This window comes from Haliotis rufescens, unplaced genomic scaffold (assembly GCF_023055435.1).
Source record: "Haliotis rufescens isolate VD_foot unplaced genomic scaffold, xgHalRufe1.0.p SCAF_19, whole genome shotgun sequence".
Classification (NCBI taxonomy): Eukaryota; Metazoa; Mollusca; class Gastropoda; order Lepetellida; family Haliotidae; genus Haliotis; species Haliotis rufescens.
The window spans coordinates 12,088,414-12,112,020 of NW_025963879.1; the positions used below are offsets into that span (position 1 = coordinate 12,088,414).

The 23,607-nt window shown below is 41.6% G+C and overlaps 1 protein-coding gene and 1 long non-coding RNA gene across 5 annotated transcripts in view; one reads left to right on the forward strand and one right to left on the reverse strand.

Moving 5' to 3' along the window:
* LOC124138925 (sodium-dependent dopamine transporter-like) overlaps positions 1-22,035 on the forward strand; it is a 98,474-nt gene extending 76,439 nt beyond the window's left edge. For all 3 annotated transcript variants that reach the window (XM_048398882.1, XM_046505835.2, XM_046505836.2), the window contains exons 7-15: positions 9,310-9,413; positions 10,952-11,076; positions 12,143-12,255; positions 13,767-13,904; positions 14,584-14,683; positions 14,910-15,010; positions 16,853-17,032; positions 17,803-17,877; positions 19,118-22,035. In XM_048398882.1, the coding sequence (XP_048254839.1) occupies positions 9,310-9,413; positions 10,952-11,076; positions 12,143-12,255; positions 13,767-13,904; positions 14,584-14,683; positions 14,910-15,010; positions 16,853-17,032; positions 17,803-17,877; positions 19,118-19,141 (960 nt within the window). In that variant the 3' untranslated portion in view covers positions 19,142-22,035. The remainder of the gene's footprint in view (positions 1-9,309; positions 9,414-10,951; positions 11,077-12,142; positions 12,256-13,766; positions 13,905-14,583; positions 14,684-14,909; positions 15,011-16,852; positions 17,033-17,802; positions 17,878-19,117) is intronic.
* Positions 2,220-8,350, reverse strand: LOC124138928. 2 transcript variants are annotated; one of them, XR_006861713.2, is made up of 2 exons: positions 7,891-8,350; positions 2,220-5,146 (listed from the first exon to the last, which is right to left on the reverse strand). It is a non-coding gene; the product is annotated as an uncharacterized LOC124138928 (long non-coding RNA). The 2 variants fall into 2 exon arrangements; XR_007221943.1 differs by lacking the exon at positions 7,891-8,350 and adding an exon at positions 7,795-7,890.
* Positions 22,036-23,607: the final 1,572 nt, after the last annotated feature.

The following is a 23,607-nucleotide window of genomic DNA, read 5'->3' on the forward strand; positions in this document are numbered from 1 at the left end:
GTGACAACTCTATTTATAACGCCATATAAATAACTCGTGTTGTTATAATATCCATTCAACTTGATTGAAACTTCTGATTCAGTTCCCCTGAGTGGGCACGGGTGGCCCAGTTGTCTAAGGCGCCGCGATTCTCTGTGCAGAGTTGCGTCCCTTAGGGGTGCCAGAAACCTATGATTGTGGGTTCGCATTCCGGTTCGCTCCGATTATGTTTCTAGGTTTATCAGCACCATACCCGTGCTCGTGGGTTTCACCGAAGTGGTGAACGTCTGAGACCTGCCTCACTTCGGGCTTTCCTCCCACATTAAGCTGACACGCCGTGATATAACTGTAATACTGTTAGAAGCGGCGTTAAACCCAACTCACTTATTCACTCAGTTCCCTTGAAGACTGATTCGGTTTGTAATATGACATCATCCCTTAGTTATATAAAGAGTGAGTGAGTTGGGTTTAACACAGCTTGGAACATTATTCCAGTCATATCACGGCGTGCCAGCTTGTTGTGGGAGGAAAGTCTGAAGTGATGCAGGTCAGACGTTTACCACTTTGTGAAACTCACGAGCACGGGTATGGTGCTGACAAACCTAGAAACATAATCGAGGCGAACCGGGATTCGATCCCACGATCAAATGTTGTTACTTATATTACTGAACAGATGCCCGTAATGAAACTATAGATACTGTTGATACATGTTGACCATTTGTGCACTGTCAGCGGATATAGTATAGGGTAACTGCAACGCTACACCGAAAAACCAGTAAATGTTCAGTAGGACTGCATGAACTGCAGCTCCAGTGTGGCCACATGTGTTCACATGAATAGCCCATACATTGAAAGTAGACGGTTACCTGCATGAGACCGACGTAGATGTAAACAATGAACATCGTATCATAATATATAACAAATATTCTAAATTACCATCTCTGGAATATATCTAAGCTTAACGAACAGATTAGGATCCAAGAAGCATATTTCAATATCACATTTGCCAGAACAACCACTCTTCAAATCAATCAACTCTTCGTCTTTATTTCTTGTGTCACGTGTACGGGTATCATAGCTGTGTTTTGGACCAAGGTTTCAGTGTTTCCGCGACTGTTTTTAGACTATTAACGTTTTGATAATGTTTGGAATCGTCCAATTTCCACGTGTATACTTTACTGTGCCCTGCAGCTTGGCTGTTAAATATTGTGTAATGTTGGTAAATGTGATTGTCGATAAGCTCGCAAGTATATGTGGGTTGAGCAATCATTTCAACAAAATGTAGGTGGAAGTTATGATTTAATATTTTTATGGGACTTCGGATTTTACAAATGAACTTTCTAACACTGAAAGATATGTACCTGTTCGTCAACCCAATTATTAAAACATTTACCCATGTGTACGTGTATTTTTCTCTCCCCTACGTCCGTGTATTTAAAGTTATTTGACCACACCTAGTGTTTATTGGTATTCGTGTACCGTTTGTGAATTGGTATTAACTTAATGTTCTGGGGCGATCCAGAAACCTATTTGGATTTATTTCGATTCGTATACTGCTTTATTTGCCAGTAAGAAAAATGAATAACAAACTGTTCTAACAAAACCACTCGGTACCCTTTATGTATATAAACACGTGTAAAGGGTGTAATAGTCACACGGGAGACTTGGCAGCAGATAAAATACATACTTTTACTGGAAAACCTGGGGCGATTTCCACACTTCTTACATACGACAAGTTTCAGTGTAGATCGCAAGGTGTGTGCATGAGTAGGAGAGTATGCATGTTTACAACGTCATGAATGGCACGGCCGATTTGAACGACAACATACCTATATAGGATTGTGTTTGTTTGTTGTGTAACGCCGCACTCAACAATATTCCAGCTATATGACGGCGGTCTAACACTTATCGAATCTGGACCAGACAAACAAGTGATTGACATCACGAGCATCTATCTACGCAATTATCACCCATATAGGAACACTCAAAGGGCACTAAGTTCTAAAGACATGTTGAATATTTGAGACTTCTCTCGTGTGTATCAACATGTCGGCGAATTTAAATCGTAAATTATCTTTGATACATATTTGATAGAAGTTCATGAGACACTTTAAAGACTATATTACGTCAACCCGACGTTATGTTTTAGTTAGTAAAATGGAGATTTAAAGAAAAGTTTCATTCTCTATACCGTGTATATTAATACCAATAATTGTATGACGAATGAACAAAGACTTGCATACCGATGGATAGTTCCTTTTCAGTTGTATAGTTTTATTTCACACTCCATGTTCCCTGTCCTCCACAAAGCAGACACGACACAGTTTGAAACACTGACAACTTACACCACGTATTAAAATAAAAATGAAGATATTAAACACACCGGTAAGGGACAATGTCGTAAACAAACAAAAATGTCCTGAACACAAAGTTTGACATCCATTTCGAACCCGGCTTGTCATTTTGACAAAATGGGACAACACTGCCCTGGCGCCGAGTGGTTAAACTCTATCTCGTCATCCCCATCAGTGTGAGTAGCTCCTTCAGCAGCTGGATGCTACAGTGTTACCAGACACAGGAGGACCAAGTATATACTCAATGACGTCGCTGTGTTTTTGTGGACATGGGATATGTTCGGAGAAATTACCGCTTCTTGTCGAATTGTCCGAGACTTTCGCATATATCTGTTGGACAATCGTGTCCCAATTGTTTATGCACGAGACACGTTTTAGTGTTAGTATTAGTTGCTCTTGGGTCACACGGGCCTCATCTTCCAGGGCCAAGGGCTTTAACTGACTATAAAAGTCAATGGAAACTGGACTTTTATGGTCAGTTAACTCACTTGCGTAGGGAAGATGCACGGGAATTTATAAACCAAAACTCGGTTTAACGTGTGTTTTGAAGACCTGTTTCTCTCTCAGTTCTACCTGGCAACAATAATCACTGCTCTTGTTACTCTTGCCTGTATCAGCACAGTGTTACTCAAATCAGCTCCCTTGGACTGCATCATTGCATCTCACATCATCCACAGGGTACTGCCTCATTGCATCTCACATCATCCACAGGGTACTGCCTCATTGCATCTCACATCATCCACAGGGTACTGCCTCATTGCATCTCACATCATCCACAGGGTTCTGCCTCATTGCAGCTCACATCGTCCACAGGGTACTGCCTCATTGCATCTCACATCGTCCACAGGGTACTGCCTCATTGCATCTCACATCATCCACAGGGTACTGCCTCATTGCATCTCACATCATCCACAGGGTACTGCATCATTGCATCTCACATCATCCATAGGGTACTGCCTCATTGCATCTCACATCATCCACAGGGTACTGCCTCATTGCATTTCACATCATCTACAGGGTACTGCCTCATTGCATCTCACATCATCTACAGGGTACTGCATCATTGCATCTCACATCATCCACAGGGTACTGCCTCATTGCATCTCACATCATCCACAGGGTACTGCCTCATTGTATCTCACATCATCCACACGTACCGTCTCAGTGTTTCTAACGCCATCCACAGGGCACTGCCTTGTTGTATCTCACATCATCCGCAGGATACTGCCTCAAAGTTTCTCACATCATCCCCTGTGTACCGTCTCAGCGTATATAACACCATCCACGGGGTACCGACTCAGTGTTTCTGTCACAACATATACAGGGTACTGCCTCAACACATCATCCCTTGGGCTCTGATCCATTGTTCCACTCAGCAGGGTGTCCACGGCTATGTTTGTAACGACATGTGTTCCCTTTCCTACCTGAATGTGAAGGTTTATTGTTCCTGTAGAGACCATAGTGGTTCCTTGACATGCTCGAATATCCGAAAAATAACAGGCTCCAAAATGCTTAAATGTAGTTATGTCTTCTAATAATACCCAATCTAGGTCCAGGCTTTCTAATTAGTTTCATATCGAAAGCTATAATCATTTCAGACTTAAGTTTACAAGAACATATATCGGGACTGATGTGCAAACGGTTGTCTGTGTGAAGTAATTGAGCGGACCAAGTTTGTTGGTGGAGAGAAGTTCAAGGTTATGTTTCTTTATTTTCCCTGTCTCCTGTGATGGTTTCTGACTCCCTCGACTGTCACTGGCTCCTGTGATGGTTTCTGACTCCCTTGACTGTCACTGTCTCCTGTGATGGTTTCTGACTCCCTCGACTGTCACTGGCTCCTGTGATGGTTTCTGACTCCCTTGACTGTCACTGGCTCCTGTGATGGTTTCTGACTCCCTCGACTGTCACTGGCTCCTGTGATGGTTTCTGACTCCCTCGACTGTCACTGGCTCCTGTGATGGTTTCTGACTCCCTTGACTGTCACTGTCTCCTGTGATGGTTTCTGACTCCCTTGACTGTCACTGGCTCCTGTGATGGTTTCTGACTCCCTTGACTGTCACTGGCTCCTGTGATGGTTTCTGACTCCCTTGACTGTCACTGGCTCCTTTGATGGTTTCTGACTCCCTTGACTGTCACTGGCTCCTGTGATGGTTTCTGACTCCCTTGACTGTCACTGGCTCCTTTGATGGTTTCTGACTCCCTTGACTGTCACTGGCTCCTGTGATGGTTTCTGACTCCCTTGACTGTCACTGGCTCCTTTGATGGTTTCTGACTCCCTTGACTGTCACTGGCTCCTGTGATGGTTTCTGACTCCCTCGACTGTCACTGGCTCCTGTGATGGTTTCTGACTCCCTTGACTGTCACTGGCTCCTGTGATGGTTTCTGACTCCCTTGACTGTCACTGGCTCCTTTGATGGTTTCTGACTCCCTTGACTGTCACTGGCTCCTGTGATGGTTTCTGGCTCCCTCGACTGTCACTGTCTCCTCGTGAGCACGTTCTCCACCAGCCTGGCCATCTGGTCGTAGTCCACCCCCGACACACACAGCATATGCTGCAGCTCCTTCACCCCCAGATCCCGACACTCAAGTGAGAGTGTTGGAGTGCCCTCACCGTCCACCTGGTCCACCTGGTCTCCATCCTCACACAATGACTCGCCCTTAAAGCGACTTCCACTGGTGCACATCAAATGGGAAATGTCTGTCTCGCTCATTTGTCAAGAAATGAAAAAAATGTCCTTTATTATAAGAACACTTTCAGTGAATCCCACCAGTAGATCCCGTCATCTGCTGCTTCCCCGCCCGGGTCATGTCATCTGAAACAGTGATTAATGAGTGAGTGAGTGGGTGTTGTTTCAGTTCACAGACATTAATTCTCAATTAAAAATCACGGCGACCTGGATGAACCTGACCAAGTAGTTGACATCGCGATCAAAGACGTCGGGATATCATGCCACACAATCAGCCAATGTCAGACTTTGTAACCACCCAGTCCTCAACCACCCAGTCCTCAACAGTTGGCTCTTAACCAAAACTACCATTGAAAATCCGGGTAGAATAGGTCTTCAGCAACCTATGCTTGCTGTAAAAAGCGACTATGCTTGTCGTAAGAGGAGACTAACGGGATCGGGTGGTAAGGCTCGCTGACTTGGTTGATGTATGTCATCGCATCCCAATTGTGTAGATGGATGCTCATGATGTCAATCACTGGATTGTCTGGTCCAGATTCGATTATTTACAGACCGCCGTCATAGAGCTGGAATATTGCTGAGTGCGGCGTTAAACAACAAACAAACAAACTTAACACAAATATAGAGCACTGGGGAGCTATTCTGTTCTTGACAAGTCCTACAGAGAAGAATGGAATCACTATTCCATCACTGTACGATGTAGAAAGTCACATCTAGCAGAAATACACTCTTCAAAAAAAGAAAAGCATATGTGTTTTGAGAATTCCAATTGGATTTTTTTTCCAAGGAATCGTCATAAAGACAATTCTTATGTTTGATTCCCGTTAATCATGTCATGTTTGTTGTGCATTGCGCGCAAACACATCTCAAAATGTTTTTTGTAAACGTTTATCAGCAAAAATGCAAAGGATGCACGGAAATTGCTTTCAGAAAAATGTTTTCAGCACAATGCACGTGCAAAATGTTGGAAACAAGAGTAGAGACACTGACTATAAAAGACCGTACAAAATTCATCAGTTTATTACGAATTTGCTGACGTGAACGCAGATCGAAAAATCCCAAGATTAACTGCAGTTGACCGAAATATCGCCATTGGACGTTTGGAAGCAGGGGAGTCCCAGTCTGCCGTTGCAAGACACTTCAACGTTCACCAAAGCACCATATCTCGACTATGGGATCGATATACCGGCACTAATTCGACTCAAGATCATCCCAGAAGTGGAAGACCAAGAGTGACCACCCATGCTCAGGATCGGCACATCCGGTTGCATCACCTTCGGAATCGATTTGCTACAGCAACGGACACTGCAGGACAAGTGCCTGGTGTGCGAAGAATTTCCGACCAAACCATCAGACATCGTCTGAGGGAAGTGGGAATTCGAGCGAGACGACCAAAAGTTGGACCTGTCTTGCGACGTCTACACCGTCAACGACGTGTCCGGCGGTGCAACAGAGTACAGGCATGGGATCTCAGGTACTGGCGAGGCGTTTGGTTCAGCGATGAGTCACGTTTTCTTCTTCAACGACGGGATGGAAGACAACGTGTAGACCGACGTCGACATGAACGTTTCGCGCCGAACTGCGTTCGACAGGCGGACCGATTTGGGGGAGGGAATGTCATGGTGTGGGGAGCCATATCCTACACGGGTAGATCACAGTTAGTAGTTGTCTAGTTGTACATATCCTTATGTTTAACTATGCATTTCTTTGAAGAGTGTATTAGCATATTTGTTCAAGACTAATGTGTAGACAGACACGACGCCTGACCACCAATGTCACTTGTACCCCCCACCCCCCAACCCCCAACCCCCCGATCCAGGCTTTACTCGAGCTGCAACCGTTGTCGACAGAAACCAGGTCAGTCGCAGATACTGGGACCAGGAAAGTCGCCATTCATAACACAACGACTGTGAGGTTATCGAGACGTTTTCGACAAGGAAATTGTGTTGTGAATAATATATTGTAAACATCATTGTATATAAACCCATATATAGAATACACACCAGAGGGATTCGGGGGGTGAGACAACGCTATACTACAAAGTATATGCCGTGTATCTTGGTTTCGTCTGCGACAATGTGCGTGCGTGACATGCATACCTCTATAGGCCCATGTGCATGTTTTTTGTGCATGCATGCATGCTCATGCCACAGTGCCTTTGTCGGTACATATCATTGTCTGTCTTGTGACAATGCATGGTCTATATGCATGTTTGAAATATGATTGCGTCATCAAATTGTTTAAACTAGTGTTCAGTATTTTAACATATTGTTATTCCACTAATTAGTTCACATATACAGGTGTGTGAAGCCATATCTTTGTTCTTTGTCACCCAGCTCAGTTCTGGAATAAGCAAGTTCACCGCCGTCCATGGTAGAATCGTAATATTCAGGTTCATTGTCCCTACATGTGAGCTCGTAGTTGGATGTGGTGAAGGGTCAGGAATGAATAAAGTGCTTGTAATAATCAATAACAATAATTAAATAATGATCATATTTACACATAATCATTCACGTACACAAACACCTATACATACACATATGCATAAACATACACAGATATGACAAGATTGAGGTGACCTCCCGACGTCATTCATAAGCATGAATACAGGCATTGCAAATGTACTTAACACGCAGTTATAATGATTGAGTCTCAAATGTCCCATAGCACGGGTATTGTCATAGCACAAACTGACCATTGTGTAGATCTTATATAACATAATATCATGAAACGGAAAGGAAACATATTAAAAAAATTAGTAATCTGTACAAAACCTTTCCTTGTGTGGTCCAATGTCTATTCACAAATGTGTATGACATAAACAGCCGGTGCTGAATACGGCACACAATGCAGTGAGACTCTATACTTACCCATGCATACTGCGCTGCATATGCACAACGTGTAACAGGTTGTATATCGAGAGGCAACGGGTCACAACAAGAATAATGTATGGCTGCACGACTTAGAACCTTGACATGCTATATTATTCAGATAACTGCACTCTGTAGCGTCTAGGACCCTCTAGCATTCGTCATTGTATCGAAGGTAAAGGTTTGAGTAGGTCAAGGCCACTTGAAATTGTATCGATCTGGCACGTAATTTAAAGCCCTCTACTTAAAGCAGTTGCTATACAGGTAGGACGGCCCAGCAGGGTATTTTGCATGACATGTGCTCTCACGGGAATCTGGTATGGGTGACATGACTGAGTGAGATCTATTACAAGATTTGCTTCACCTGAGAATGAGGTTGATCCCAGCTATAATGTGCACCAGCTGCACGGTGTCAATACATAAGCCACACTTCCTGTGTTTACGAAGGTTGATCGCATGGCTGACTATTCGTTAATAGATTTGTTTTTAAGTGTGCAGAGGTCTGAAAGGTTCCAGTTCCACTACTTGATTCTCGAACTGACTTCACTGTAGGGTGCTGGACTAAAGTCCCAATCCCTTCCACCAAAATATGACTGGAATATTGCTTAGGTGTGAATCACCCACTCTGTATATGAAAAAGAATGGGAGGTGAGTGTTGTTTTACGCCGCGGTTAGCACTATTGCAACTATATCGTGGCGACCAGCTTGTGTCAGGCAAAGCAGGGGTTGAATGCATTAGCAACGAGCCACCGCCGCCATTTTGAACGTCATTTCAGTAATATCACGACGTGACGTTTACCGTCATTCACGGCACATCATAATCGGGACGAAGCGGGGAGTTGATCCTGTGGTTAGCGGATCCTGGTCGTACCTGATTTCTTATATACAAAATGCACAGCTGTTGTGAATGGCGCCGCAATTCGCTGTAAAGTGTTGCGTCCCTTGGGCGTGCCAGGATCCTGTGTTCAGAAACTAGATTAGTCACCTGTGTACGACACCTGTGCTCGTGGCTTTGACCAATGTGGTACGCTTTTAAGGTCTGCGTCACTTTTAATATAACTGACATGCTGTTCAAACGTTGGGGGCACGGGTGGCCCAGTCATCTACGATGCCGCAGTTCGCTGTTCAGAGTTGCGTTCCTTAGGCACGCCAGAAACCTATGATCGTGAGTTTGATTCCCGGTTCGTCCCGATTATGTTTCTAGGTTTGTCAGCACCATACCCGTGCTCGTGGCTTTTACCAAAATGGTAAACGTCTAAGATCTGCATCACTTGGGGCTTTCATCCGACCTTAGCTGACAACGCCGCGATATAACTGGAATACTGTTAAAAGCTGCGTTAAACCCAGCTCACTTACTCACTCAACACGGCGTTAAACTCAGCTGACTAACTCACTATTTTCACTGCCAATATGTTCCAGGTGTGGATCGACGCTGCAGTGCAGATATTTTTCTCCGTGGGAGCAGGATTTGGCACACACATCGCCTACTCAAGTTACAACAAGTTCAACAACAACTGCTATCGGTAAGGTTTTATCTCTTTCTTTACCCACAGTCACGATAACTCTCGGCAAGGTCAACATACTTTAACTACTTTAAATCATGAGAATAGACAATGTGTTTGATTCTGCCTATGTAACCTCACTCTATCCTGCAACAGTTAATCTGTGGCTGGGTAGGTTTGTGTACAGATATAGTGGTTCAATGAAAACTGGGGCTAGAACGCTATCATGCTTGAAATGTGCCAAAAAAACAAACAAATTTATACATTTTCTTAGATAAGATGTCTGAGATACCCACCAGCAGTTGTGTATTATGCGAATTAATTTTTTTTATTTTTGATAGTTTTCAATCAAATCATATTTAAAACATATAAAACCATGTAGAGGTATTCTTTGAGTGTTGTCTAAGCGCCCAAAAATGTTCATGTTTTGGAAAAGATTTCACTAACTTTAGATATGTCACCTGAAAATCAAACAAGTGATCCAATCAACTGAGGGGTGTAGTTTCTGTTGCTCCTCAGTTTATGTCGGGTGGTCGGGTTTGGTGAGGTTATTTTATTAAGCATCGTAGAACCTAGACGGAGTGAGACTCATTATATCGACCACTAGTTATCCCTGGTCAGACGTGTACAATACGCCGTGAGATAGATGGGGTATTTCTGACTTTGGCGTAAAACAACAAACACACTGTCCAGATTTATTGAATTATTTTGATTTCCTGCGCTCTTTGTAGCATATCAAACCACAGTTTAAGCATTGCTGGTTGTATTATATATGTCGGTGACTTTGGCAACGTGGCGCACCCGCTGACCCGTCACCCATAATTAATTATGTTGTCATGGTGCAGCAGAACATACAGGGCCATAGACACCTCTGAGTAGATAGACTGTTCTATGAGGGAATTATGAATGTATGAATTATGCCTCTGACGTACATCTGATTGTTCTTCGATACATCCGCCACCAAATCAGTGTGTTTATTTGTTGTTTAACGTCGCACTCAGCAATATTCCAGCTATATGACGACGCTCTGTAAATCAAGTCTGGATTAGACAAGCTACTGAAGGATATCATGACCATCGCAATTGGGGTACGATGACTTCCATTAAGAAAGTCAGCGAGCCTGACATCCCGATCCCGTTTGTGGCCTCTTACGAAAAGCATTGGTTGCCGAATACGTATTCTAACCCGGGTCTTCACGGGTACCCAGTCAGTGCATCATTGAAATGACTTCGTGCTGGATCCAGGGTATCAGTTTGAGTAAAGGGATATGAAACAAACTTGAAGATGTGACTGAATAAGGTTTGACGCCGCACTCAGCAACATGCCAGTTATGTTGTGGTTGCCTAGCACTCGAAATCAGTGATTGATAGTATGAGCAGACTGCCACGCCGCTGGGGCACGATGACATACGAGTAGGTCACACAACCAACCGTCACTCCAAGTCGATGCTTACGACAAATAAGGTGTACTGGGAGGCTGTACAGTAATCTCTCTGGGTCGTCATTATGCAGATGACACACACGACACAGTGACTTACAAAGTACATTGGTTTGTTCCAGCGACTGCCTCATCACCGTGGCCGTCAACAGCTTCACCAGCCTTTTCTCCGGCTTCGTCATCTTCTCCTACCTCGGCTACATGTCCCTGAGGACACAGAAGGACATCTCCGAGGTGGCGACTGAAGGTGGGGACGTCATCTCTGCTTCTCAGATTTGTTTGTTTAAAAAATTCATTATTTTCACGAATGGATAGTTGGTAATGATTTATGTATATTTAGAAATAACAAAACTGTTTTATTTTGACTCTCGGGTAAATTATTTCAAATTTTGTCCGAAAACATGTGTCTATACCTCGGCTACGGCGACAGACGACAGCATGGTGTGACATTAACTATGAAATCCATAGAGCTTAGTAAATGTATGTATAATGTTGTATTACACTGCGTTACCATAACGATGTTCATATTAAAGTAATTAGACAACCTTTCAATGAGAAAAACTGAAGACACAGGTAAAGAATATTTTCAGAGCTCCCTATTTTCTGTTTTCTTATCTGGACCAGCATATACTACAAACGTGCAAGCGATTATTAAAATACTCGTTTAGGACCCCATTGAAATAGCAAGGAGCCTTGTAGCATGCATTGTAAAGATCAGCTCGCGAAGGACCATATTGGCAAGCCTACAGTCACTCATATGTTCTCATAGCATAGTATGGTGTTTGAAATCACACGGTATATTCTATAGGGTAATACGAGGTCATGTATAGATCTGACATCGTACTATACTCAAATTGAAAAATAAAATTGAGAATAAAAAATAGAAATTACATCTCTGTTAATAGTTCATATTAACCATGAGATGACGTCATTTCCTACTGTTGCTGACGTCATGTACACTCTGTTAGCTTTTCGACACAATGTTTAAGAAAAGACACACCTTGCCTTCACTCACTATAGCCAGTTATGAAGTATGAATTTCAGTGATGTTATTACATAAATTTATGAATCCTTCTCGTTTCGCTCGGGCAATAAACAAATGATGACGTTTCGCAACTTCAGTATGACATACATAGACTTACGTAAATAAATATAACGTCATCTCCAGAAAATAACCGATCTCGATAATATCAGTGCAAACCTTTTCTATATCTACTTTAACCAACTAAAAAATTATGTGATTTGATCACCCATTTCTTTTATAAATTGTGAATATTCAAGTGTTTGTAAGGCTACAATGCTTGTACCTCCAGGTCCTGGCCTCGTGTTCATCGTGTACCCAGAGGCCATAGCGACACTGACCGGGTCCACGGGATGGGCCATCATCTTCTTCTTCATGCTGCTGACCCTGGGCGTGGACAGCGCGGTGAGGACACGCCTACATCCGTACTATCCTTAGTGTAGTAACAACCGACACGTCTACATTGTTATACGTCTTCATTGTTATACTGGGCTTGAGCCCCGTGCTGATTCCGGGGGAGGTCCCTGTATCCTTAGTGTCGTAACAGGCGATACATCTAGCCAACATTCTATCCAACATAAGCATTCTATCTAGCTGAAACATTTTACCCAGCATAAACATTCTACCAGACATAAACATTCTACCCAACATAAACATTCTATCTAACATAGACATTCTATGCAAGATTAATATTCTACCTAACATTAACATTCTACACAACATAAACATTCTATTAGGCATACACATTCGATGCAACATAAACATTCTATGCAACAGAAACATTCTGTACATGAACATTTTATCTTACCTATACAAATAATCCAACATTGATATTCAACCCAACATAAACATTCTACCAAACATTCTATCTAACATTCACAAATCATCCAACATAGACATTCTATCCAACATTCTACACAACATAAACATTATATCGAACATAAACATTCTATCTATTCTAAACAAATTCAACCCAACATAAACATTTTATCTAACATAAACATTCTCTGCAACATTAACATTCTAACATAAACATTCTATCCAACATAAACATTTTACCCAACATAAATAAATCATCCGACATAAACATTCCACGTAAAATAAACATTCTTTCCAACATAAACATTTTATTCAACATGAACTTTGTATCCAACATAAACGAATCATCCAGCATAAACATTTTATCCAACATTAAAGGAATTTAAAACATTAATTTCCCTCGTGACATATTTTCCGTAATCACTCGTACCTCGTGGGTTATTCTATAAATCCAACATAAACATTCTATCCAACATAAATATTCTATCAAACATAAACATATTCGACAAAATAGCAAGTTACCCTCTGTATGTACAACATTTGTTCTCAGCTGCTTCTCTGAATACTTTTCGTCTTCCTTACATTCCCAGTCGGCATTGCGTGACTTGTCACCATTAATAGATTATGCAGATGGGCCACTGTTGTTGTATGATATGTGTTGTCTGTAACCTAGCATCGCTGCTCAACAATTACAGCCATATAATGACGATAACATGTATTGTAAAACCTGCCTGGTTGTTAAATGAGATTCGAGGCGCTGGTAATGTTCTTGACTTGTCACGGCATATAAACTGTTCTTTTAATAAATATTTAAAACATTCCTCAGACACAAATTGAAAAGTGGTTTTCGAAATAGCGACAGGAATGTCGTATTTATTGTTAGTACAATTATTTGATTTTGTGTTTAAAAATTCTATTCAAAATGGACAATTTGCTAGTGTATTTAGCCTTTATTAATATATAATCTGCTAGTCCATATTAGATAAATGGGGCATAATGCTGTAAGGTAAATGAACAAGTTGAACGACATTTTGACAATGTGATATAATATTATTGCGAACGTCTTGACAGTGACATGTAATCATCTTGTGTTTCAGTTTGGGGGTCTCGAGTCTCCCCTGACGGGGCTGAGGGACGAGTTGCGTCATCTGATCAAGTACAAGTACTTCCGGGAACTGTTGACCCTGGGGGTGGTGGGGTCAGCCTTCATGTTCGCACTACCCTGCCTAACAGAGGTCAGTCCATACAGACCCACACGCATTTCTGTTTGTTTGTTGTTTAACGCCGCATTCAGCAATAGTCTAGCTATATGATGGCGGACTGTAAATAATCGAGTCTGGACCAGACAATCCAGTGATCCATCCAACCCACCCATCGATTCTGACCACCCGATCCATTTGGTTATCTCTTACGACCAGCATAGGTTGCTGGGGACGAGTTCGAACCCGGAGTCCCACGAGGTCTGTAGACCGTCATTTCATTGGTCCATACTGACATGCATCGCTCCATGTCTGAACGTCTGAACATGTCTGTCCATGTGCCATCCCACGTGCAGGTAGAGGTCCGCAAAAATTAGGGACCTTTCAATAACTTTATACATACATTTCTTTCCGAATAAAAAACATGCAACCATTGAGCCTTTGCAATGTTTGGGCGGACGAGTAACCTATTGGTTAAAGCGTTCGCTCGTAACGCCGAGGACCCGGTTCCGATTCTCCGCATGGCTACAATGTGTGAAGCCCATTCCTGGTGTCTCCCGCCGGGGAGTATTGCTAAAAGCGGCGGAAAACCACACTCACTCACTCACTCACTCACTCACTCACTCACTCACTCACTCACTCACCTATTGTGTATATTACTTGTGTCGTGTGGGAGTCCCCAACATCAATGTTGACTGTCTGGTCTTGTGTTCAGGGAGGAATGTACGTGTTCACGATGCTGGATCGTTTTGCGGCCGGGACTTCTATTGTGTTCACAGTGTTGTGCCAGGTGATAGCTGTCTCTTGGTTCTACGGTAGGTCCATGCCTGGTTCACCCGATTCAGAATATGTAATCAAGATGTTACCTACCTTGCCTTTCTGTATGGATATAACGATTATTTTTATATGGACACAGCAAGATATTTTTATAAACATCAGCAGCTCGAAACAACACCGATTCCAAAAATTCCTCATTGTATAACATTATTGTAATGTCCGTGCGTCCGTGTGTACCATCTAACATTTACATGTGACATGCAGGCATGAAGCAATTCTGTGACGACATAGAGGCCATGACGGGGAGCAGACCAAACCTGTACTGGAGGATCTGCTGGAAGTTCATCAGCCCAGCTCTACTCCTTGTGGGTAGTTTTAAACAGTCTGTAGTAACTTACTAAACTATCTGTCATTGCCCAACTCTACTCCTTGTGGGTAGTTTTATACAGTCTGGGGTAACATACTTAACTATCTGTCTTTGCCCAGCTCTACTCCTTGTGGGTAGTTTTATACAGTCTTTAGTAACTTACTAAACTAGCTGTCATTGCCCAGCTTTACTCCTTGTGGGTAGTTTTATACAGTCTATAGTACCTTACTTAACTATCTGTCATTGCCCAGTTCTATTCCTTGTGGGTAGTTTTATACAGTCTGAAGTAACTTACTTAACTATCTGTCATTGCCAAGCTGTACTCCTTGTGGGTAGTTTTATACAGTCTGGGGTAACATACTTAACTATCTGTCTTTGCCCAGCTCTGCTCCTTGTGGGTAGATTTATACAGTCTGTAGTAACTTACTAAACTATCTGTCATTGCCCAACTCTACTCCTTGTGGGTAGTTTTATACAGTCCGTAGTAACTTACTAAACTATCTGTCATTGCCCAGTTCTACTCCTTGTGGGTAGTTTTATACAGTCTGTAGTAACTTACATAACTATCTGTCATAGCCCAACTCTACTCCTTGTGGGTAGTTTTATGCAGTCTCTAGAAACTTACTTAACTATCTGTCTTTGCCCAGCTCTACTCCTTGTGGGTAGTTTTATAAAGTCTGGGGTAACATACTTAACTATCTGTCATTGCCCAGCTCTACTCCTTGTGGGTAGTTTTATACAGTCTGTAGTAACTTACTAAACTATCTGTCATTGCCCAGTTCTACTCCTTGTGGGTAGTTTTATACAGTCTGAAGTAACTTACTTAACTATCTGTCATTGCCCAACTCTACTCCTTGTGGGTAGTTTTATACAGTCTGTAGTAACTTACTTAACTATCTGTCTTTGCCCAGCTCTACTCCTTGTGGGTGGTTTTATGCAGTCTCTAGAAACTTACTTAACTATCTGTCATTGCCCAGCTCTACTCCTTGTGGGTAGTTTTATACAGTCTGTAGTAACTTACTAAACTATCTGTCATTGCCCAGTTCTACTCCTTGTGGGTAGTATTATACAGTCTGAAGTAACTTACTTAACTATCTGTCATTGCCCAGCTTTACTCCTTGTGGGTAGTGTTATACAGTCTTTAGTAACATACTTAACTATCTGTCATTGCCCAGTTCTACTCCTTGTGGGTAGTTTTATACAGTCTGAAGTAACTTACTTAACTATCTGTCATTGCCCAGTTCTACTCCTTGTTGGTAGTTTTATACAGTCTGAAGTAACTTACTTAACTATCTGTCATTGCCCAGTTCTACTCCTTGTGGGTAGTTTTATACAGTCTGAAGTAACTTACTTAACTATCTGTGCTTGCTCTGTTCTAGTCCATGTCAGCTGATAGTATTGTTCATGACCTAGGAGTAACCTTAAACTATTTGCCATTGTCCAGTGGTACTGCTGGTCAATAGACAGAATTACCTAATCTCTAGATCTGTCCCAAACGGATAGCCCCTAAGCTGCTCTTCATCTGACCAGAAGTACAAAACCTTGAGAATAGTGGATAAACAGGATTATTATGTCATTGTAAATCTCTCTATATATGACCCCTGTCATCTTGATATAATTATCATATATGAATTAATATGAATTTCTGTCATGTAACAACGTTAGTGGGGCTTTCTGAGAATAAACTGAACTTGAACTACAATGTCTAGAACTCTATTGTAACTCACCCCATTCTACTGATGTTGTTTGTAGTTGGATAGATTGTATCATTTAGGATTGAGTGTCTCAGCAAAGTAGTGACTGACATAAAGTTTTAATAAACTATTTTGTTCCTATTCAGATAATAGTGATATCGAGTTTCGCTTCCTATACCCCATTGGAGTACATGACTGCCACCGGGCGCTATGTGTACCCGGAATACGCTAACGTCATCGGGTGGATGATAGCCCTGTCCTCAATGTGTATGATACCCGGCTATGCTATCTATAAGCTAGCCATAACCAAGGGAACACTAAAGGAGGTACGTATCCAACCATTACACTTGAATAGGAAACTTACATTTGGTTAGCAGGGGTTAAGCAAATATACTTACAATTGATTATGAGGGGTTGGATGAATATACTTACAATATGTTAGCAAGGGTTGAATGAATTTACTTATACTTGGTTAGCAGGGCTGGATGAATATATTTATAAATGGTAAGCAGGGATGGATGAATATACTTATACTTGGTTGGCAGGGCTGGATGAATATATTTATAAATGGTAAGCAGGGGTGGATGAATATACTTATAATTTGTTAGCAAGGGTGGATGAATATACTTATAATTGATAAGCAGGGATGGATGAATATACTTATAATTTGTTAGCAAGGGTGGATGAATAAACTTATAATTGATAGGCAGGGATGGATGAATATACTTATAATTTGTTAGCAAGGGTGGATGAATATACTTATAATTTGTTAGCAGGGGTGGATGAATATACTTATAATTTGTTAGCAAGGGTGGATGAATATACTTATAATTTGTTAGCAAGGGTGGATGATTATGCTTATAATTGGTAATTGGTTAGGAACAGAACATTTGATGCCTGGGATTTTATCGAAAAAAATTAATTGTCCAAGAAAATGCTTGAATTCACCAAGCGTTCTAAGCCTAAGTGTAGAGTTACATTGGTCGTAGGCTACGAATGCTTTGAGGGTGTGGGTCAAGAGGCTAGGCCAGGTTGGTTTACATAAGGCACGCTGTACTATAACGTTTACTTTCAGTTGATATTTTACGTTTTTCAGCGATTTGCCTTGTGTATATCGCCTGAAAGCGAACATGAACAAATACGTCAGAAAAAGCAAGTGAAGCGGTTCCAGGTAAGTAGAGAGAAGAATATTGAACGGCTATCAGAGAACATAATTTACTGTGTAATACTGTTTGGTTTGAACGCACCCATGATTCATTAATGTGGAAATTCGTTAATCAGGACGATGTCACTTTTCACCGTTTTAACGAATCAAGGGAACATATTTGTTGTATGTTTCTTTGACAAGTGTTGACACTGTACAGAAAGTGATCGTTCAGAAGACGGGGTTTCCGAACTAACGGGGTCCTGGTGAACGGGACTTCACTGTACCCAGGGTCACCAGCTTACCATGGACTTTTTTAATAATTATTTCATCACAAGCAATTACATCTACAAACCCGTTCCCAGTATTTTTACATAAGTTATATCAATAGTATCACCTTTAATGTTAACTTACATCATACCATCTTCCCGAGGCAAGGTGGTGAACTGACTTTAAAAATCCAGTTTCCACCCTTGCCGAACTTGGCTGGAATTCCTGGGCTCGATCGTAGCGTCACCAGTGGTTATTACGAGTTATGTCCCTTTTAAGCCTCTCCTATGGACCAATCAGATTCCATCACTTGCATTTGTTTCAAACAAAACGGTGGCGCCCAGTCAAGACGATCTGATCGATAATCAAGATCTATGTTATGATAAAAACGGATCTTACATCGCGAAGTGCATCAAATCACGCGGGCATCTTTATTAAAAACATGAAAAGGTTTGGAAAATATCTGTTGACAACGAGTTCTTTGCAAATACTGCAATCGACCGAAATCTGCGCAACAGTTTACGAACCGGATTTCGATTTCGGTGCGCGATTTTGATTGGACTATGCATAGACTTGTCAGTCCAGTCAAAATGTAACTCCATAATACCAGCCAAGTTCGGCAAGAGTGGAAACTGGACTTTTATAGTCAGTTAACTCTCTTGCCTCGGGAAGATGACATCATACAGGCAAAGCTAGACTAACATTTGTCCAAGAAATAAAGTTATCTTATTGAAAAGAATATATCTACAAAATATAAAATATAATAGAGCCCAGAACAATGCCTAATCTAGAGCTAAGGCAATCTAGACTGGAGTTGGCTTCCTTTCTTAATTTATTTTCCAGGATCGGGGAGACAGACTAAGGCAAACTAGGCTTGAGTTGGCTTCCTTTCTTAATTTATTCTCCAGGATCGGGGAGACAGACTAAGGCCAGACTAAGGAAATAAATTTCCAGGATACAGTAATCCCTGGTTCTAATTATAAACTATTTTATTCAGAGGGAACACTGGCTGTCAGTATGAAGACCAGAGACGCCATTCGAGACGGCATTCTTCAGGAGGGACCACGTGACGGCGATAGTAACTAAAGACGTCTACCTGCCCATGGTTGGAGACAAGTATAGTGTGGCTCATGAACAGAGGTCATTTAGCTAGGGAAGTTTAAAAAAACAAGGAGTTGTTGCGTGATGGGCGACGGACCATGAGTACAAGTCTCATTTGTGCAACTAGGGAAGTGACTGGCCAAATGTGGACTACAACGATGGACTAGATTCCTAGATGAATATTGATATTTGAATATAGTCTAGCATACACGTATAGGGCGGTAGGCTGTGAGGTAGAGTATGTCGCAATCTGTTGAATACATTTAGAAGTAACGATGAAACTACACATCATATATTGTGACGTATTTCCCCTCCTTCGAACCGTTTACAGCCATTTGGCTCGCCTCGGTCCCGGTTATCTATGCGAGGAATTCATATTGTAACTGGATTTACTAGTTTCACTCGTTCGCGTGATTAAAAAAGTACACAATCTGTTGGCAGTTGTCACCTTCATATAGACATGCTGCTCGGTGTGAAACTTATTAACATTAAAAGCTCTGGGGTAATACCAACTATAAAGTTGGTTTACGGTTTGTGCTGAAATAATGCAATATCACTTCGCCGTTGCTGTTATTATTTAGGAAACGGAATAAACCGAGTGGATCAGAAAATAAGGAATATCTGTTCGGAAACATAAAGCATAAAACATGGAACACCATAAAGCAGTGAAACACAGAGAATGCCTAGCAACGTAAACATTCGATATTTACGCATAGTCCTGGGTTTCTAAAGCTTATATTTACCACGGAGTTGGTGTTCTCTGGGATTGTGATTTAGGTAGCTGAATAATGTTCCTACATCCCATGCCAACAGCGCCAGTACCACCACAGTGATGTGATGTCTTAATGTGGATTGAGTGTAGATATTGATATGATGTATATGTAAACGGGTGGGGAGTATCTCAGTGGATTAGCCTTACTTCAGAGGTAAATACAACAAGTGGAGCTCTTAAATATATAGAAGTTAGAGAGTTAACTTAAGAATCACCGCGATTTGTATAAGGTGATGGTATCGTGAGTTAATTTTAGAATCACCGCGGGTTTATATGATAACATTATTAATAACATATATATGTAATCTATGAACTGGGTATATGATTAACAAAAGTATGCATTGATTCGAAATAACGAGTCTGGCCAAATGAGTTGATTCTTGCAGGGTTCCCATTGTTCTTTTAAGGTACTGGTACTAACGGTTATACAGAACCTTTTTTTGGTAAAAAGTACTTACATTGTGATATTGTTATACATCGTTTCAAAGAAAGTGTTGTGAACAATGTGTTTAAGTAGACAACAGTCTAGATTTGGATACCTTTCATAATAATATGTATGTTTGTAATTTTCATACATTTGACCAAAATGTTAACACTTGATGATGTTTTCATACGAATACTGTAGTTTACGTCCGGTTGAGCGTCTTGTGTCCCGGGATTTATGATGTGCGCATATTATACATATACACCTGGAAAACGCTTATTTAATATCCATTTAAAATAGAAGTATATTTAGAACCTATCCTGCGTTAATTTTCTGACTAAAGTGGCATACTCGTATTGAAATATAGAAACCGAAATATCTTATATGATGATATGTTTTCTGACTGTTCAATGGCAATAATTATATTTGACTGTTCTTTCAGATGTTATCTCATTGAAATCAGACGATAGTATTCGCTACCGCTACAGCAAAGATCTGAGGACATCCCATTACTGGTCACGCCAGAACGACCTTTCGCGAACTGTGACCGACCGATGACCGACCAATGAAGTGACTAACGAGATGATCAAAATTAGCCAATAAGAAAGCAGCTTTACGGCACTAGTTTCAAAATGGTGGTTTCCATTTCAGATTAGGCTTGAAAAAATATTTGACAAAGTTCTCGATTCAAAATTTGAAAACTGAACAAAAGGACATTCTGGAATGTCTTATACAATCTATCAGTACTTCCCACGGGCTATGAAAATTCTTTTTTTTTTTAATGTTTATCCCATTGAAGCGAAAGACAGACGGTGTCATGCATTCGGAATCAGTCTTTTAGCCCGAAACTCTCGTTCGGAATACCTCATGTTAATCTTTTCGAGGTTGCATGATTAAAAGAAATACATTTCGACGGCCACATTCCTGATCTGGTAAGCGACGCTCTGATTGGTCGGATGAACGGTCGTTCTGATTTCCTCAGATCTTTGTTTAGCCATAGCATAGGCCTAAATAACTTTAGGTCCAGGGTCATAGCGGGAACTAAGATCTGATTTTAATTAGATCGTTTCAAGTGCTCATCCTCTGCTTCTTTGCATCATTTATGACCCAGTGATCGCGGCAATCAAGGGCAATGTTCTTGTTCCAGCTTTATAGTAGATATCGGCGGTTTCGACAGTTCAATGTCAGATGTTGGTATATCTAACATACATCGAAGTTCGGGATATATGAAAATGAAAGATGGAGCTTTTGTTCAGGTGTAAATAATAGTTGACGTAGAGTACAATTTAGTAAGTGTTGTATAATATGCAATGTATTCTTGTTGTTGCAGTTTAGTCTATTGACAAATCTATACATTTTTTTCCTTTTAGAAAACGTACCGTTGTTAAGGAAGAGGGCGACATTGTTAGGACATGTTTCTTTTCAGGAAGGTTCAGTCAGTCATCAGCTGGAGATTGTGAAATGTTCTTCCAGAATTCGTCGAAACTGCCTGTATATTTTAGGATAGAATAATAATGCCCCTGGTCATCTTTTTGGGAGAGATGGTTGTATTGGTACAATGTAACGTGTGGGTATTTTGTATAGTAGTTAGAAATAAATACGAAAGTAGTAAAATTTGTTCTGTTCGTTTCTTTATTTTGCCACAGCCAATCGAACAAGCCATTCCATATGGCATGTCCCTCCGATTCAACATTTTGAACATGAATCCAAGCGGTTTGTCGCTGATATTTGCTGAGCATTGTTCCGTCTCTTGAACGTGAACGTGGGTTTGAATCCCAGATTGGCCCTCAATAGGGTTCTTAGGTTGACAACACCTGAACCCATGCTCGTGGCTGCTTCTGAGTGGTGAATTATGAATGTCTACAATCTGCGTCACTTTGGGATTTCTTCACAGCGTTAACCACAACTCACGACAGTTCACCAACACAGAGATAGCTCTGAGCTTTAAATGGCTTGGAGAAGGATCTATATTTTTAAACAGTGAACATCCGTTTCTTACACATCAGATCTTGATGGACAATGTCTCTCACATCAGATCCTGGAGGACAGTGTCTCACACATCAGATCCTGGTGGACAGTGTGAACATCAGTGACTCACACATCAAATCCTGGTGGACAGTGTGAACATCAGTGTCTCACACATCAAATCCTGGTGGACAGTGAACATCCGTGTCTCACACATCAAATCCTGGTGGACAGTGTGAACATCCGTGTCTCACACATCAAATCCTGGTGGACAGTGTGAACATCCGTGTCTCACACATCAAATCCTGGTGGACAGTGTGAACATCCGTGTCTCACACATCAAATCCTGGTGGACAGTGAACATCCGTGTCTCACACATCAAATCCTGGTGGACAGTGTGAACATCCGTGTCTCACACATCAAATCCTGGTGGACAGTGAACATCCGTGTCTCACACATCAGATCCTGGTGGACAGTGAACATCCGTGTCTCACACATCAAATCCTGGTGGACAGTGTGAACATCCGTGTCTCACACATCAAATCCTGGTGGACAGTGTGAACATCCGTGTCTCACACATCAAATCCTGGTGGACAGTGAACATCCGTGTCTCACACATCAAATCCTGGTGGACAGTGTGAACATCCGTGTCTCACACATCAAATCCTGGTGGACAGTGTGAACATCCGTGTCTCACACATCAAATCCTGGTGGACAGTGAACATCCGTGTCTCACACATCAGATCCTGGTGGACAGTGTGAACATCAGTGACTCACACATCAAATCCTGGTGGACAGTGTGAACATCCGTGTCTCACACATCAGATCCTGGTGGACAGTGTGAACATCAGTGACTCACACATCAAATCCTGTTGGACAGTGTGAACATCAGTGACTCACACATCAAATCCTGGTGGACAGTGTGAACATCAGTGACTCACACATCAAATCCTGGTGGACAGTGAACATCCGTGTCTCACACATCAGATCCTGGTGGACAGTGTGAACATCCGTGTCTCACACATCAAATCCTGGTGGACAGTGAACATCCGTGTCTCACACATCAAATCCCGGTGGACAGTGTGAACATCCATGTCTCACACATCAAATCCTGGTGGACAGTGTGAACATCCGTGTCTCACACATCAAATCCTGGTGGACAGTGTGAACATCCGTGTCTCACACATCAAATCCTGGTGGACAGTGAACATCCGTGTCTCACACA